This window comes from Diadema setosum, chromosome 3 (genome assembly GCF_964275005.1).
Source record: "Diadema setosum chromosome 3, eeDiaSeto1, whole genome shotgun sequence".
NCBI lineage: Eukaryota > Metazoa > Echinodermata > Echinoidea > Diadematoida > Diadematidae > Diadema > Diadema setosum.
Genome location: NC_092687.1, coordinates 36,323,413 through 36,337,644, shown reverse-complemented (window position 1 = coordinate 36,337,644; position 14,232 = coordinate 36,323,413). Strand labels below are relative to the sequence as shown.

The window sequence follows — 14,232 nt, the reverse complement described above, 5'->3', positions numbered from 1 at the left end:
CATAATCAAAATCACCAGAAGTCACTTCACTTCGATCAGGTCCCTTTATTACGCCATCGAGGATATCCAAACCAAGTTTCTTCTGCAAGGCTGATGCGAAGTATAGTAAGTAGCGGAACTCGTCCCTTCGAGGAATAAGTTGTCGTTTCAATTGTTCGTACATGATAAAATCTTTGGCGTACATATTTCCAACATATAATCCTGCAACATATTCCTGGAACAATTTGTGGGGAAAGGAAACTATTGACTCAACTAAGGATGAAAGGTTTTCATAACGCCGACGCACCCCTGCGATGATATCTCTTTCTATTGTCAAAACTCCGATCCGGCAGCACGTTTCCATGGCAAATGGACAATCTTTAAATGTATCTTCAAGAAAGGAAAGATTCCTTGTAAACAGACCATTCAGCGCTATCACACTTATTTCTTGAATCGCCTTACCCGCCTCCTTCCATTGCTCGGTAGCCTTATTACTCTGTAAATGTTCACATGTTTTTGATGCATAATGTGCTTTTAGAAAAGACATAATTTCTTGGAAAAGCTCAGAAAAAGTCTGCATTTTTGCCATATCTTTTCGTTTCTTTTCACTGAATTCACTCCACATGAGGCAAAGCATTGCACAGTAAATGGGAAAATAAGCCATGTTCGACCAGATAATGTCATTTTCTTTCATGAAACTGATCAAACTATTTGAAAGAGCGTCCATGTTTCTAATGCGAAAGTATCTTTCGATGTAAGTTGTTAAGTTCGCCTTGTTGAATCCTTCGACGTTTATTGTAGTGTAAGCTTCGGCAAGGTGCTTATCCAATGCGAATTCATGTTTTCTCCATGGCCGTGTGGTAACGATTATCTTGCATGACTTGTATTGCTCTAATGCTAGAATGCGAATGATATCACTGCTGCTTCTTCTTTCCATTCTTCCAGTAAACTCGTCGAAACCATCAAATACAAGTAAAATTTTACTTAGATTTTTTGAGATATAGTCGTCAATTTGGTCCGGTGTCGCTGCATTTAAGTCAGAAAGATAGCGTTCTATTATACCACCGAGACTTTTGCTTCCAGTGACGCTTCGAAGAGGAATAACGACCACCATGTCTAGATCATGGAGAATTCTTCCCTGACACCAGTCCCAGGCGATTTTAGAGCAAAGCGTTGTTTTACCAACACCTCCCTCACCCTGGATCAGAATGTGTCTTGAAAGTTTCCCACTCTCATCATTTGTTAGTAGATCCTCGTAGGTTATTGGAGTTTTACTCATGTCACTTTGGTCCATCAATGTCAAATTTGTGTAGATTTCATCCAAGTTAACACGCTCCATAAAGTTAAGTGGATCCACTGTGACCTTGCGTCGTGACTCGCGGTAATAGTCCTTCAGGTCTTTTATGCATTGCTGTATTAACTGTTCCTGTGCAAGAGGCGGCGGTATAGGTGCTGATGGTTGGAAGAGAAGCAAAACAGTCAAAGAGAAGTAAAGGCAGTTGATGATAGTTTTAGTACTGGGAGAAAGAGAAACGAAATAAATAAACGCGTTGGAGAGGGATAGAGGTATACACACCCTTACTCGAAATTGATTTCTTTCTCTTCAAGTCTTTTGACCAATTTCTTTTATTTGTTAATGAGTTACAATTTAGTCATATGATCATTGGCCTCAGTGAAACTTGGCTAAAGGAAACGTCACCTGCTTCTCAATACTCCATCAATCGTTTCAAATTATTTACCAATAACAGGACTGGCAAAAGAGGTGGTGGAGTAGGTTTTTATGTTTCACAAACTCTAAATTGTCAATTGTTACACGAATACAGCATCACCTCAGAATGTATAGAGTGTATTTTTATAGAAGTTATAACTCCAAACAAAGGTAACATTACCCTGGGGGAAATTTATAGACCCCCGCATTCTAACCCTACTGAGTTTATTGGGTTGCTTCATGATCTCCTCTCTGATAAATATTTTGATAACAAGACATGCATTATTATGGGAGACTTTGATAGAAATCTCCTTAATTATAATGATACTGCAGTTTGTTAAGACTTTCTCAACCTTATGTTGCCCAAATCCTTTATCCCTTTTATAAGAAAACCTACTCGAATTTCCGATGTCACTTCAACTCTCATCGATAATATTTTTGTTAATAATCTATCTCTTGACGTCACATCTGGTATCGTAGTTTCTGACATTTCTGATCACTTCCCGATTTATGCCCTTGTACCTCAGTTCACAACCAGAAAAACTCCAACATCTAACCATTGTACTCGTGACACGTCTGAACGCAATCTAGATAGGCTCAGGGAGGGATTTGGGTCCGTTGACTGGTCCCCTGTCTACAACGCAGGAAATGTAAACTCATCCTTTGAGGTTTTTTATGAAAATTTTGATAGAAACTTGTGATAATTATATACCCTTGTGTAACCGATCTAAATTTAATTATAAAAAGATACCAAAACAGCCTTGGATCACGAAATCTCTTCTTAGGTCTATTAATAAGAAAAACAGATTATATTGTAGATACCGTAAATCCCCAAATTCTTCAACTAAATCTCGTTATGTTTGTTATCGAAATACGCTGACCTCTACGTTACGCTTAGCTAAGCAACAGTATTTTTACCGACAGTTCGATAGATGCAAATCTGACATAAAGAGTACGTGGAAGGTGATCAACACAGCTTTAAAATCCAGCACTGAGGCGAATTCCCCAAATCGTATTCTAAACGAGGGTCGCATGATAGACAATCCAGGGGAGATGGCAGATGTATTCAATGACTTCTTCGTTAACCTTGGACCAGATCTTGCCAAGAAAATACCTCGCTCCGGGACACCTTTTCATTCGTTTCTAAGGGAAAGGAATGCACACACTTTGCTTTTTGTTCCAATTATCGAGGAAGAAATCAAACAAATTGTTCGCAAACTGAATAACAAGAAAAGTACAGGTGATGACGGAATTTCAGTTTTTCTTTAAAAAAATATAATAACTGAAATAATTACTCCCCTTACTTATATTTTCAATCAATCTTTGTTAACTGGAAAAGTTCCTGAAAAGATGATAATTGCTAGAGTCGTTCCAATATTCAAAAAGGGTGCTAAAGAATCGGTTAGCAATTACCGTCCAATATCTCATTTAACTTCAATTTCAAAAAATTTGGAGAAACTTGTTCACAAACGAACTCTTAGATTCCTTATCAATTGCAATATTCTTTCAAATTTTCAGTTTGGATTCAGAAAACAGCATAGCACAATCCACGCTTTGCTAGCTTTCATTGATAAAGTAGCCCATGCTTTAGATGAAACTTCCCATACCATCGGTGTTTTTCTCGACTTCTCAAAAGCGTTCGATACTATAGACCATGATATTTTGCTTTACAAGTTAAGCCATTACGGCATTCGTGGGACAGCTCTAGATTGGTTTAAAGACTACCTTACTAATAGAAAGCAATATGTTTATCTAAACGGTCATGAGTCTCTCTTGAAAACAACTTCTTGTGGTGTCCCCCAGGGTTCCCTACTTGGCCCATTATTATTTATTTTGTACATAAACGACCTCCAAAATTCGTCTCAGACTCTTTCTTTCATATGCTTTGCTGATGACACAAATTTATTTCTTTCACATCGTAACTCTAACACGCTTATACATATGTTAAACAATGAACTGAAACTTGTTCAGTCCTGGATCCACGCAAATAAGTTATCACTAAATATTGATAAGACTCATTACATGCTGTTCAGCAATTCTCTGCAATCTGTTTCTGATTATATTAAGACCAATGGTATCAATTTAAACCAGGTAGATAGTATTAAGTTTCTAGGACTTTACATTGATAGTGATCTATCCTGGAAAACCCATATTAACTATTTAAGTAAAATTTTGTCCAGAAACATAGGAATTTTGAATAAGCTGAAATATTTTTCCCCATACATATATTACAAATTATATACTCAACAATGATTTCCCCTTACCTCAACTATGGAATTCTTGCATGGGGTAATTCGTCCAGATTTTTGCTTGATTCGCTTTTCCTCCTCCAAAAACGCGCCATCAGAATTATCAATAACGCTGGATATCTATCTCATACAAATGAATTTTTTCACAAGAATAAAATTTTGAAATTGCCTGACTTATTTGAATACAACCTAGGTATTTTCATGTATAAATACTCCACGAATGATCTTCCTGATGTTTTTCTTCACATGTTCAAAAGAAACTACTCAGTTCACAATTATCCTACCCGCCAACGGGACGCTTATCACCTCCCACGTACTCGAACAATTTTCGCGATGAAAACAATTATGTATGCGGGACCGAAATACTGGAACGATCTCCCCTCTGAACTCACAGGTTGTTTATCACTATCATCCTTTAAATGCAAATTAAGACAGTATTTATTGAATAATTACATTAATTCAGCTCACTGAAATCTGTTTTGTGATGCACAGGACTATCCCGCTGTACCGTACTCCAGGGTTGTTGTTATGTTAAAACCAGCTATTTGTGCCCTCAAATTCTGTCACTGTGTCTATGACCTATTGCATTTTCTTCCTTCTCTAAGACATTTGGGGCGAGGTAACAGGTGGTTTTTTAATTCCTTCTGCACTGTAACTGGTTGTTGAATGTCTTCTTTTTTTCGGGGGGGGGGGGGATTTGCAGGTGCATGTGTTCCCTCCTTAATACACGCAATGTATAAATCTTTAATATTTTTTTAACCGTATTATTGTTATCATATATTGAGTCATATTGTTATTATCGCCAGAACGACAATGGTTCATCCGCCTAGAGCATGTGGCTTATCCGACCCCAAATCTGTATTAGAGAAGAATTTGCTATATAACTGTATAAATGTACTTTTTTTCTCTATGTTTTGGTCAATGTTGTACCCGTGCTCCCCATCTTAATCTTTAACTCGATTTTAACTGGGACCTACGCTCAACAAGCTCGCTTTTAAGTAGGTTCCTTCATATTTCTTTAGCATCCATTCACAGATTCAAAACGTCATAGATCGACCACTATATGTTTTACATATTTGCAATATTTTAAGTATGTCTCCAGCTTGATATCATGTACTTCATTTGATTTTGTTATATTTGATGTATTTTTTTCATCGAGAAATATGAAAATAAATCGAAATAAAAAATCAAAAAGTGGAAAAACCAGACCATGTATACTTCGTGATTAGTGTTATTCAAATTCTGTTGAATTTAAAATGATACAATGTACGTCGCAATAACCCTAGGGAAACAATACAATAAGCAGAAAACTGTTGGGCACTCAACCCTACTTTATCAACTTGAATATCAAACTACAAGTGAGCAATCCAAAAGTATAAATTGATCTTAGCAGACATATGATTATGATGATCATAGCTAAACATATCTCATACTCATCGTTAATTCTTCTTCGTCATTTGGTCGGTTTGGTTGTGGTCTCCGCCAGCAGTGATTCCAGCCACATCCTTGTAAGACATTGCATCATGAACAGAGAGGTATGATAACAACAGTGTTGGCTACCTGTTTAACGATAACGTCCACCTTTTTGACGCACTTATGGCGTGTTAGATGCTAACAATATCTGTAGATAGCACGATACATAATGACAGCAGCTTAATTAAACAACAAGTAAATTAAGATTAAGGTTTTAAATAAAAGACTTGAATGAATAAACTTTAATTTTTGTAAGAAATTTGTTTGTTACAGATATTCGATCAACAGTCGTAGAGATCGTTTGAAAGCTTTGAAAATGTAAAATGCTATATTCTACTAGTGGTGTTTAGCTTTTGTTGCATAAAAAAAATAATGAAGTGGTTCTGCCAATAATGTAGGTATACCGTGCCAAGGTTAAACCCATATTTTGCCGTCAAAACAATTCCCTTTATCCTGAAATATACTTATTTTGACCAAAGTAAATAACATTTCTATGTCAACCACACATCAAGTTTTTCTTATCATGACTGAAAATTATTCACGACTGCTTGCTTCTCAGAGTAGCGACATTCTGAATTTGTTGGAACGGTTTATAGTGACCTCGTCTACAGCCACTCTGTCTATTTTCAAATTGGTCTACTGGCAAATCGTCTATTACCGATACGTCTAATGCCCATTTGGTCTACAACTTGTTTTGTCTAGTAGACATATTGTCTAATATCCACTTTGCCCACTATCCGTATTGCCTAATACCCAACTCGTCTAAGGAGCATTTCGTGTACTGAGCAATTGATCTAATAGTAAAGTCGTCTATACTCACAATGTCTACTTGTCATGTCGTCTAATATCCATTTCGCCTAACAGGTACTGCCACTTTGTCTACTCCCACCTCGTCTACAAGTCATCTCGTCTACATTCACTTTGTCTAGTTATCATTATCATCCAACCCTTAGTTCGTCTATACCCAACATGGTCTATACCCATCTGGTCTACACCCAACTGGTCTACACCCAACTGGTCTACTCCCAACTTGTCTACGCCCAACTGGTCTATACCCAATTGGTCTACTCCCAACTGGTCTACTCCCATCTGGTCTACTCCCAACTCGTCTATACCCAATATTGGTCTACTCCCAACTGGTATACTCTCAGCAATTTACCTAAACTGATCATTCCCATCTGGTCATGCTAATAATGAATATACCACTTTGTCTAGTGTCCAGTCCGTCTCACTGTCGATATAAAAATAAAGGTGAATGGATGGAGTGTTGAAGTTTGGACAAATAAATGCTGCATGATTGCTTCTGATATAAATTACACATCCAGTACAAATGTAACACAGCAAGTTTTTCACACTGTGACATTATTTTTGTATTATAAAAAGTTATACAATTGTCATAATTAGAACAAAACATCTAAACCAAATGGAGCACCAAGAGAGTTCAAGATATTTCAATGGGAAAGGAAACTGAATGTAGTAGACTTAAGAAAAGAATTTGGAGTAGACAAAAAATGTATATAATAAGTAGACCAGTTGGGTGTAGACGAGTTGGGAGTAGACGAGTTGGGAGAAGACGAGTTGGGTGCAGACCAGTTGTAAGTAGACCAGTTGGGAGTAGACCAGTTGGACGTAGACCAGTTGGGAGTAGACTAACTGGTTATTAGACTAATTAAGTATAAGACAAGGTGGATGTAGACAAATTAGCTATTAGACAAAATGAGCTGTAGACTTTTTTCATTCATAGACCTAATGATTAGGCCTAATGGACGATATGGTCAATAGACATAATGGGTATTAGACGACATGTGACTTAGACAAATTAGAGATTAGATTAAATGGTTAGTAGACGAAATGACAATTCGACTAATTGGCATTTTAATAGAGAAAATGGTTGGTAGACGAGTTGGTAGTAGACGAAGCAAGTTTAGACGATATGGCATTAGACTAGGTGAACAGTGGACAGTGTGGTTGTAGACGAGGTGCCAGTTTACCGTTGGAACATGTACATGTCTCGTAAACCGTAGTAGTCAAAGCAACTATTCCCATTTTTTTTTCCATTTGTTAATGTATATTGAAAAAAAAAATATCATGGGCCACCAATACAACCATGAAGGAAACGAAAAAAAAAATACTTCCACTATTATTGTTGTCAGACGACGGAACAAAATCATTAGAAGACATGCATACCTACGTAGGCCTACTTATCAAATACTAAACATTCTGAAGTATACTAACATTCATATTATTACGTTATACTGTACCACGGCTTTCTTTTTTATTCATTCCATACTGAATCACTCACGGAACGTTTATTCAGAGGGGATTGTTTATCGCTATCATATGAATAAAACTATTCGATTGTTATAAAACCATACCGTAATCTGAGTTCTTTGGAAAACAAAGAAAAAAAAAGCAAGCAAACTAACGAACCCGTACTCACATAAATAAACTAATAATTAAACAGATAAACCAACTCAAATATCACCTTTTCGCGACAGGTACTCCGGATGATACTTTTGCAGAAATTTTCCAGCAATGAGGAGGGTGGACACAGAAACACTTACACCAATGACTAGTCCAACAATAAGACCAAGATTGGCACGTTTTTCTGAAATAAGAGATGGACACGTCAATCATGCATTATTAAATTCAGGGATGTGTACCTTCACTACTAGTTTAAACCATTTTCTGCAAAGACGGGCTGCAAATAGTCCTAGCCCTAAGGGCTTGTCTTTATTTCGTTCCAAGTATATATATATATATATATATATATATATATATATATATATACCATATATATTATATATGTGACCGTGCACCTCAAAACGAACATAAAGTCGCACACATTGATTTTGCGTGAGGATTGAAAATAAGTGAAATGGGTCAACCTAGCCAAACTTGACTTTTTCATATTTTCTGAAAGAGCGGGTCTTCTTTTACATGATGCTAAAATTTGGTATCATAAAACGAGCAGGAAAGTGTGCTTTTTTAGCAGTTTATCTCGAACATTTTTTGGTAGAATAGTGAGATTAGGTGTGTTTTTAGAGTTCCCTTTTTCATTTCTGAAAAACCTTGTCAACACTTTTCACTTTCAACTCTAATAAACTTTTGAAAGGATAGTGCTTCTGCTTTGAAAGTTGGCATTAATTAGGGACAGAATGTGTTAATGAGGCATGCTTAATTTCATTTTAATCTGATAATCCCTTCATTGTTGTTACTCTGGTGGTTTACTTCCTGTTTTTTGTCTCATTCATCGCACAGCCAGCACGGTTTGGTAAGGATTAAGCGCTTGAATAGACACTGTTCTTCAGAGTCTCTTTTCTCAGTTCACACTTTTCCTGAGTTTAAGCTTTCTTTCCAATATTTAGATAGGTTAGCAGAGTCCATTTGATTTGAGTTATACATCATTTTAAAGCTTAAAGTCTGCTCTTTCAGAATATGTTCTTAACTAAAAATTCATGTCTGGCGACTTTTTGTTTGTTTCGAGGTGCAGGGTCACATTATAATTATATATGTGTGTGTGTGTGTGTGTTTAATCAATTCCCTTCCTGTCACAGAAACGTGGATTTTTTGAAATTTTATTGCGGGGTACTAATACATCACTCAGAGCTACCTACACACCCCATGCAAATCGTAAGTAAAAACACTTTTTGTTGTTGCATACCTACAGTGTACGCTACTTTTTGTTGTAGAAATAATTAATACAGGGGCGGCAGAAGCTACAATATTAATTATCCAACAACATAAAGTTAGCAACGTTTAACAAAACCTGATATAGGCAGAAGACTGATTTCCAAGGCCGAAGTTCCATTCAACGAGTCACCGCTAGCTGTACATATGAAGGTCTGCTCTATTCCACCTTTGACTGACACAGTAATTGTCTCGAACCTCTCGTATGTCTCGTCAGGTAGCGTTGTCTGTCGCGAAACCACGGAATTTAATATTTTTCCAGACTCCTCAGACCAGAGCATGGAAATATTAGGCTTAAATCCACTCACTATGCAAGTAAGGTTGAAGACAGGTGTGTTCGAGGGAGTTTGGTACGTACACTGGCTTTGATGGGACGGACTATCATCGCCGCATTGCTCGATTGCATGCTTTGATGTCATTGCTGAGAAAACAAGACATAGCATACTAATTGACACCAAATTTATCATCAAGCTCAATCTTTTACCCATTACATATCTAAAAAAATTCAACTCGTCATTACTTTCTTATTCATTTCAAAGAGAAAACGACTGAGATATATTGACAGAGCGCTAAAGACTGCATTTTATTATGGACCAACTTCGTCGGGATTGTCCCCTCCTCAGTGCAGAATAATGGAAACATACTGATCACGGACCAAAAAAAAAGTTCTTGAACGCTGGGCAAAACACTTCAGATATATCCTCAACCGTAAATCTGCCATCAGCGAGGAAGCGATCGCAAGAATGCCAGAGGTTCCAGTCAACAACTCTCTTGCCGATATCCAGTGGCGCATCTAGGGGGTGGGGGGGGGGGCAAGGGGCAAGAGGCACGTGCCCCGGGCGCCACTCCTTGGGGGCGCCAAAAAACGAAAAAACGAAAAAAATGAATAAGCGAAGAAGAAAAAGAAGAAGAAGAAGAAAAAAAAAAAAAGACTCGCCCGGACGGGGGGAGGGAGAAGGGGGGGGGGGGGGGGCGGAGACCACCAAATTAAACAAGATTAAAAACAAAACATGATGATGACGACCCGGACAAAATGACAATGTTTATAGTGTTCACACAAGAATTCCATGTTTTTGTAACCTGAAATACAAAAAGAAATTGGCTCGCTCGCTGCGCTCGCTTATTTCATAGCTAGCCCAATTTTGTATTTTTATAAAAAAATGTGTAAAAAAGAAGATAATAACTAAACGTGATCATAACGTCGACAAAATGACAATGCCTATTGTTTTCACACATGTCATTTTATATTTAGCAGGCAAAATGCTACACGGAGCAGCCGATGCAATTTCTTTCGTTCTGAAGCGATCGCCGATTGGATCAAAAGCGGTTTCGAACATAAGGGGGGGGGGGGGGGGGCGCCAAAAAACAAACAAATCAAACAAGATAAGAACAAAACGTACTGATGACGCGGAGATATGCAAATTTCGGCTCACTCGCACGAGTATTTTTTCAAGTCCTCAGTCTGTTGTTATAAACAATTATCTATATTCTAGGCCGTCACTATATCTTGAATGGAATTGTAAGATTTAACGAGACATGAAAACTCGTCACATTGAGGACGAGTTAGGTGATACGCTTGTGGTCATCAGATGACGGTCATCTGTGATCGACAAAGAAAAGAATGTGATATAGGCACCTTGAAGTTATATTGAGCGTGCATGCGAAACCGTTTCTGTAACCACTCGGCCACGGGTCATCCACGGAAATGGTAAGACAAAAAAAAAAACAATGTATAGATATAACAGGGGGAAAGTCAATGCCCACTCAACTAACGTGGCCTGGTGAACATCTATTGCATTGCTAAACGGAGAAGCGGCCCTGTAACGACTGAGGTCACTATGCCATTTCTGGCAACTTGGGAAAAATACGTCCCGCAGACATAAAACCTATAATCGGCTGGTTTTGATACCTTGCCTTTAATCACAATTTTCAGTGTAATGACGTCATCAAATTACAAAACAATGACATCGTCTTGAAAGACAATTGTTCAAAGTACAACACCTCAGTCGTCGTCATTACATACTATGATCGGTTTGACAAAGTCAACCTGCAAAATGTTGCTGCAGTCGAAGCAATGTGGTCTCCAACACACAAAAAAGAGGGATATGGCGTGTGTGTGTGTCTGTGTGTGTGTATAGGTGCGTTTATATACGAACGTGATTTCTACATGGACGAATATGTAATACAAAATTGAAGAAAAAAAAAGTAAAATAAAAAAAAATGTTTCGTGATCTTGTGGGGTTCGAACCCGCAATCTCACGTCTCTGAGACGGCGCCTTTAACCACTCGGCCATACGTCTCGACGAGAAAATATGGGGAACGTAAACTTATGTATGTGAAAGATACATGGGGAATCGTTTTGTCCACATTCCATTTTCATTTTCAGTTTTAAACTGCAAAATTGTCAATCTGATGAGGAGATTTCAAAGAATAAAATGCATGATTACTGCAGCTTATTGTCTCAGCTACAACATATTAAAGTTTCAGAGGAAATGAAGCAAAATCAGCTGAGATAAAGGTGCCTAAACGTTGTTAAGTCAATTGATGCTTTAAAAAAAAATCACCTCCCATAGACAATACACGTAAACTTGTCCGATTTTGCGTCTTTACCTTTAATCACAATTTAAGGTATGATGACGTCATCAAATATCAAAAGCATGACATGGACTTAAAAGGCAAATGTTCAAAGTACAACATATCTGAATTTGGGATAATATTGAGCTTAAACAACAGAGATACGAGCAAATGAATGTCAGAAACAGTACCTTAAAAAAAATAATTCCACTTTTTTGATTTCAGATGACGATATGATGACGTCATATTGTAATTATGGAAATAATGATACTTGAAACGTTATTTTCAATTCATATGCTTTTGTAATATGCAATAAAAACATAGGGTCACCTGACGTTTTAAAGAGCTATGGCGAAATAAACAAAGACATGTTTTTTCACTATATTTGCACATAGATGCGCACGCGAAATTTCAACTTTGACGCCAGTGCATTGCTTTGTTATTTGTCAAAATCGATCAGAAATCAATGGATATTGTTACTCAAAGTATCAGGAATCCAGATCAGTCAAAAAATGTGCATTTTCATGTTACTGACGCGCTGTGCGCGCGAAAATGCGCGGACGGACGCGCACGCGCAAAATTGTTTGAAACGCTTAAAATTGTCTGAAACTTCGAGATTTCCCATTGGAAAGTTGTTTTGAGCCTTTTAAATGTTTGACGCGCGCTTACGCGTCCTAGATGACGTCCTAGGTAATTAGCATCAGAGAAAGAAAGATAGAGCGTGACCTGAACTTTATGTCCACAAAAACTGATACAGAAAGGACCTTTAGTTATGAAGTTATGATCGATCATGTAACATGGTCCGAAAATCACAAAATGGCGCCTAGATGACGTCATAGATATGTTACTGTCATGAAAACCTTATTGTGGCTAGATATTGTCATGAGACATGTTGACTGAAAATGTCATGTTACTCCGTAATGTCATTCTTGAGATATTGACGACACAAAATAGGCCAGAAAGAAAGAAGAATAAGAAACGAGATATGAAACTCGTCAGACTGACGAGTTAGGTGATACGCTTGGGGTCATCAGATGTCGGTCATCTGCGATCGACAAAGAAAAGAATGTGATATAGGCACATTAAAATTATATTGAGCGTGCATGCAAAACCGTTTCTCTAACCTCTCGGCCACGGGACATCCACGGAAATGGTAAGGCAAAAAAGAAATGTATAGATATTACAGGGAGAAAAGTCAATGCCCACTCAACCAACGTGGCCGCGTGAACATGTATTGCATTGCTAGACGGAAATGCGGCCTTGTAACTACTGATGTCGCTATGCCATTTCTGGCAACTTGGGAAAAATACGTGCCGTAAACATAAAACCTATAATCGGCTGGATTTGATACCTTGCCTTTAATCACAATTTTCAGTGTGATGACGTCATCAAAGTACAAAACAATGACATGGTCTTGAAAGACAATTGTTCAAAGTACAACACCTCCGTCGTCGTCATTACATACTATGATCGGTTTGACAAAGTCAGCCTGCAAAATTTTGCAGCAGTCGAAGCAATATGGTCTCCAACACAAAAAAGAGGGATATGGTGTGTGTGTGTGTGTGTGTCTGTGTGTGTGTATAGGTGCGTTTATATACGAATGTGATTTCTACATGGACGAATATGTAATACAAAATTGAAGAAAAAAAGTAAAATAGCTAAGTATTTTGTTTCGTGATCTCGTGGGGTTCGAACCCGCACGTGTGCAACCTCACGTCTCTGAGACGTTGCCTTTAACCACTCGGCCATACGTCTCGACGAGAAAATATGAGGAACGTAAACTTATGTATGTGAAAGATGAATCAGGAATCGTTTTGTCCACATTCCATTCTCATTTTCAGTTTTAAACTGCAAAATTGTCAAACTGATGAGATTTCAAAGAATAAAATGCATGATTACTGCAGCTTATTGTCTCAGTTACCACATACTTAAGTTACAGAGGAAATGGAGCAAAATCAGCTGAGATAAAGGTGCTTAAACGTTGTCAAGTCAATGCACATTAAAAAAAAAAAAATCACCTCCCATAGACATAACACGTAAACTTGTCTGATTTAGAGTCTTTACCTTTAATAACAATTTGAAGTATGATGGTAAGTCTTCTCGAACCAAGGGTGTGGAACGTAAGCTTCTACGTGAAAGATGAATCATGACGATCACCCGTGACCGACACATCTTCAAAGGGATCAGTTATTAGAAGTGGAAGCCCTCTTGCCAAGGATATTGTCTCAGCAATTCTAAAGCAATGATACCCTTACATTTAGGCATACCATAATTTCCCTCTGAAATCAATGGTAGGTATTATTCATGTACAATTGAAGAGTTTGTTTGCAAAAACCGATAAGTCCATTTTTGAAGATTTTGAAGTATGGTCTCTGTCATAAAGTACAAAATAGTACCTTTTAAATGATATATTGGTCACTACATATAAAGGTACATTTTTAAAGTAATGGTCAAAAGAAGCAAACATTTTCTTATTATTCTCTTTATTTTTCTTGACCTTTAATCGCAAATATCTCCATTTGGCAAATATGGACTTATCGGTTTTTGCAAACAAACCCT

At 37.5% G+C, this 14,232-nt stretch overlaps 1 protein-coding gene across 1 annotated transcript in view; it reads right to left on the bottom strand.

The window, feature by feature from the left end:
* The window catches only part of LOC140246825 (uncharacterized), a 54,410-nt gene that overhangs the window by 15,435 nt on the left and 24,743 nt on the right, over positions 1-14,232 (bottom strand). Inside the window, exon 3 of the mRNA XM_072326154.1 lies at positions 26-1,431. Coding sequence (XP_072182255.1) covers positions 26-1,431 — 1,406 coding nt within the window. The remainder of the gene's footprint in view (positions 1-25; positions 1,432-14,232) is intronic.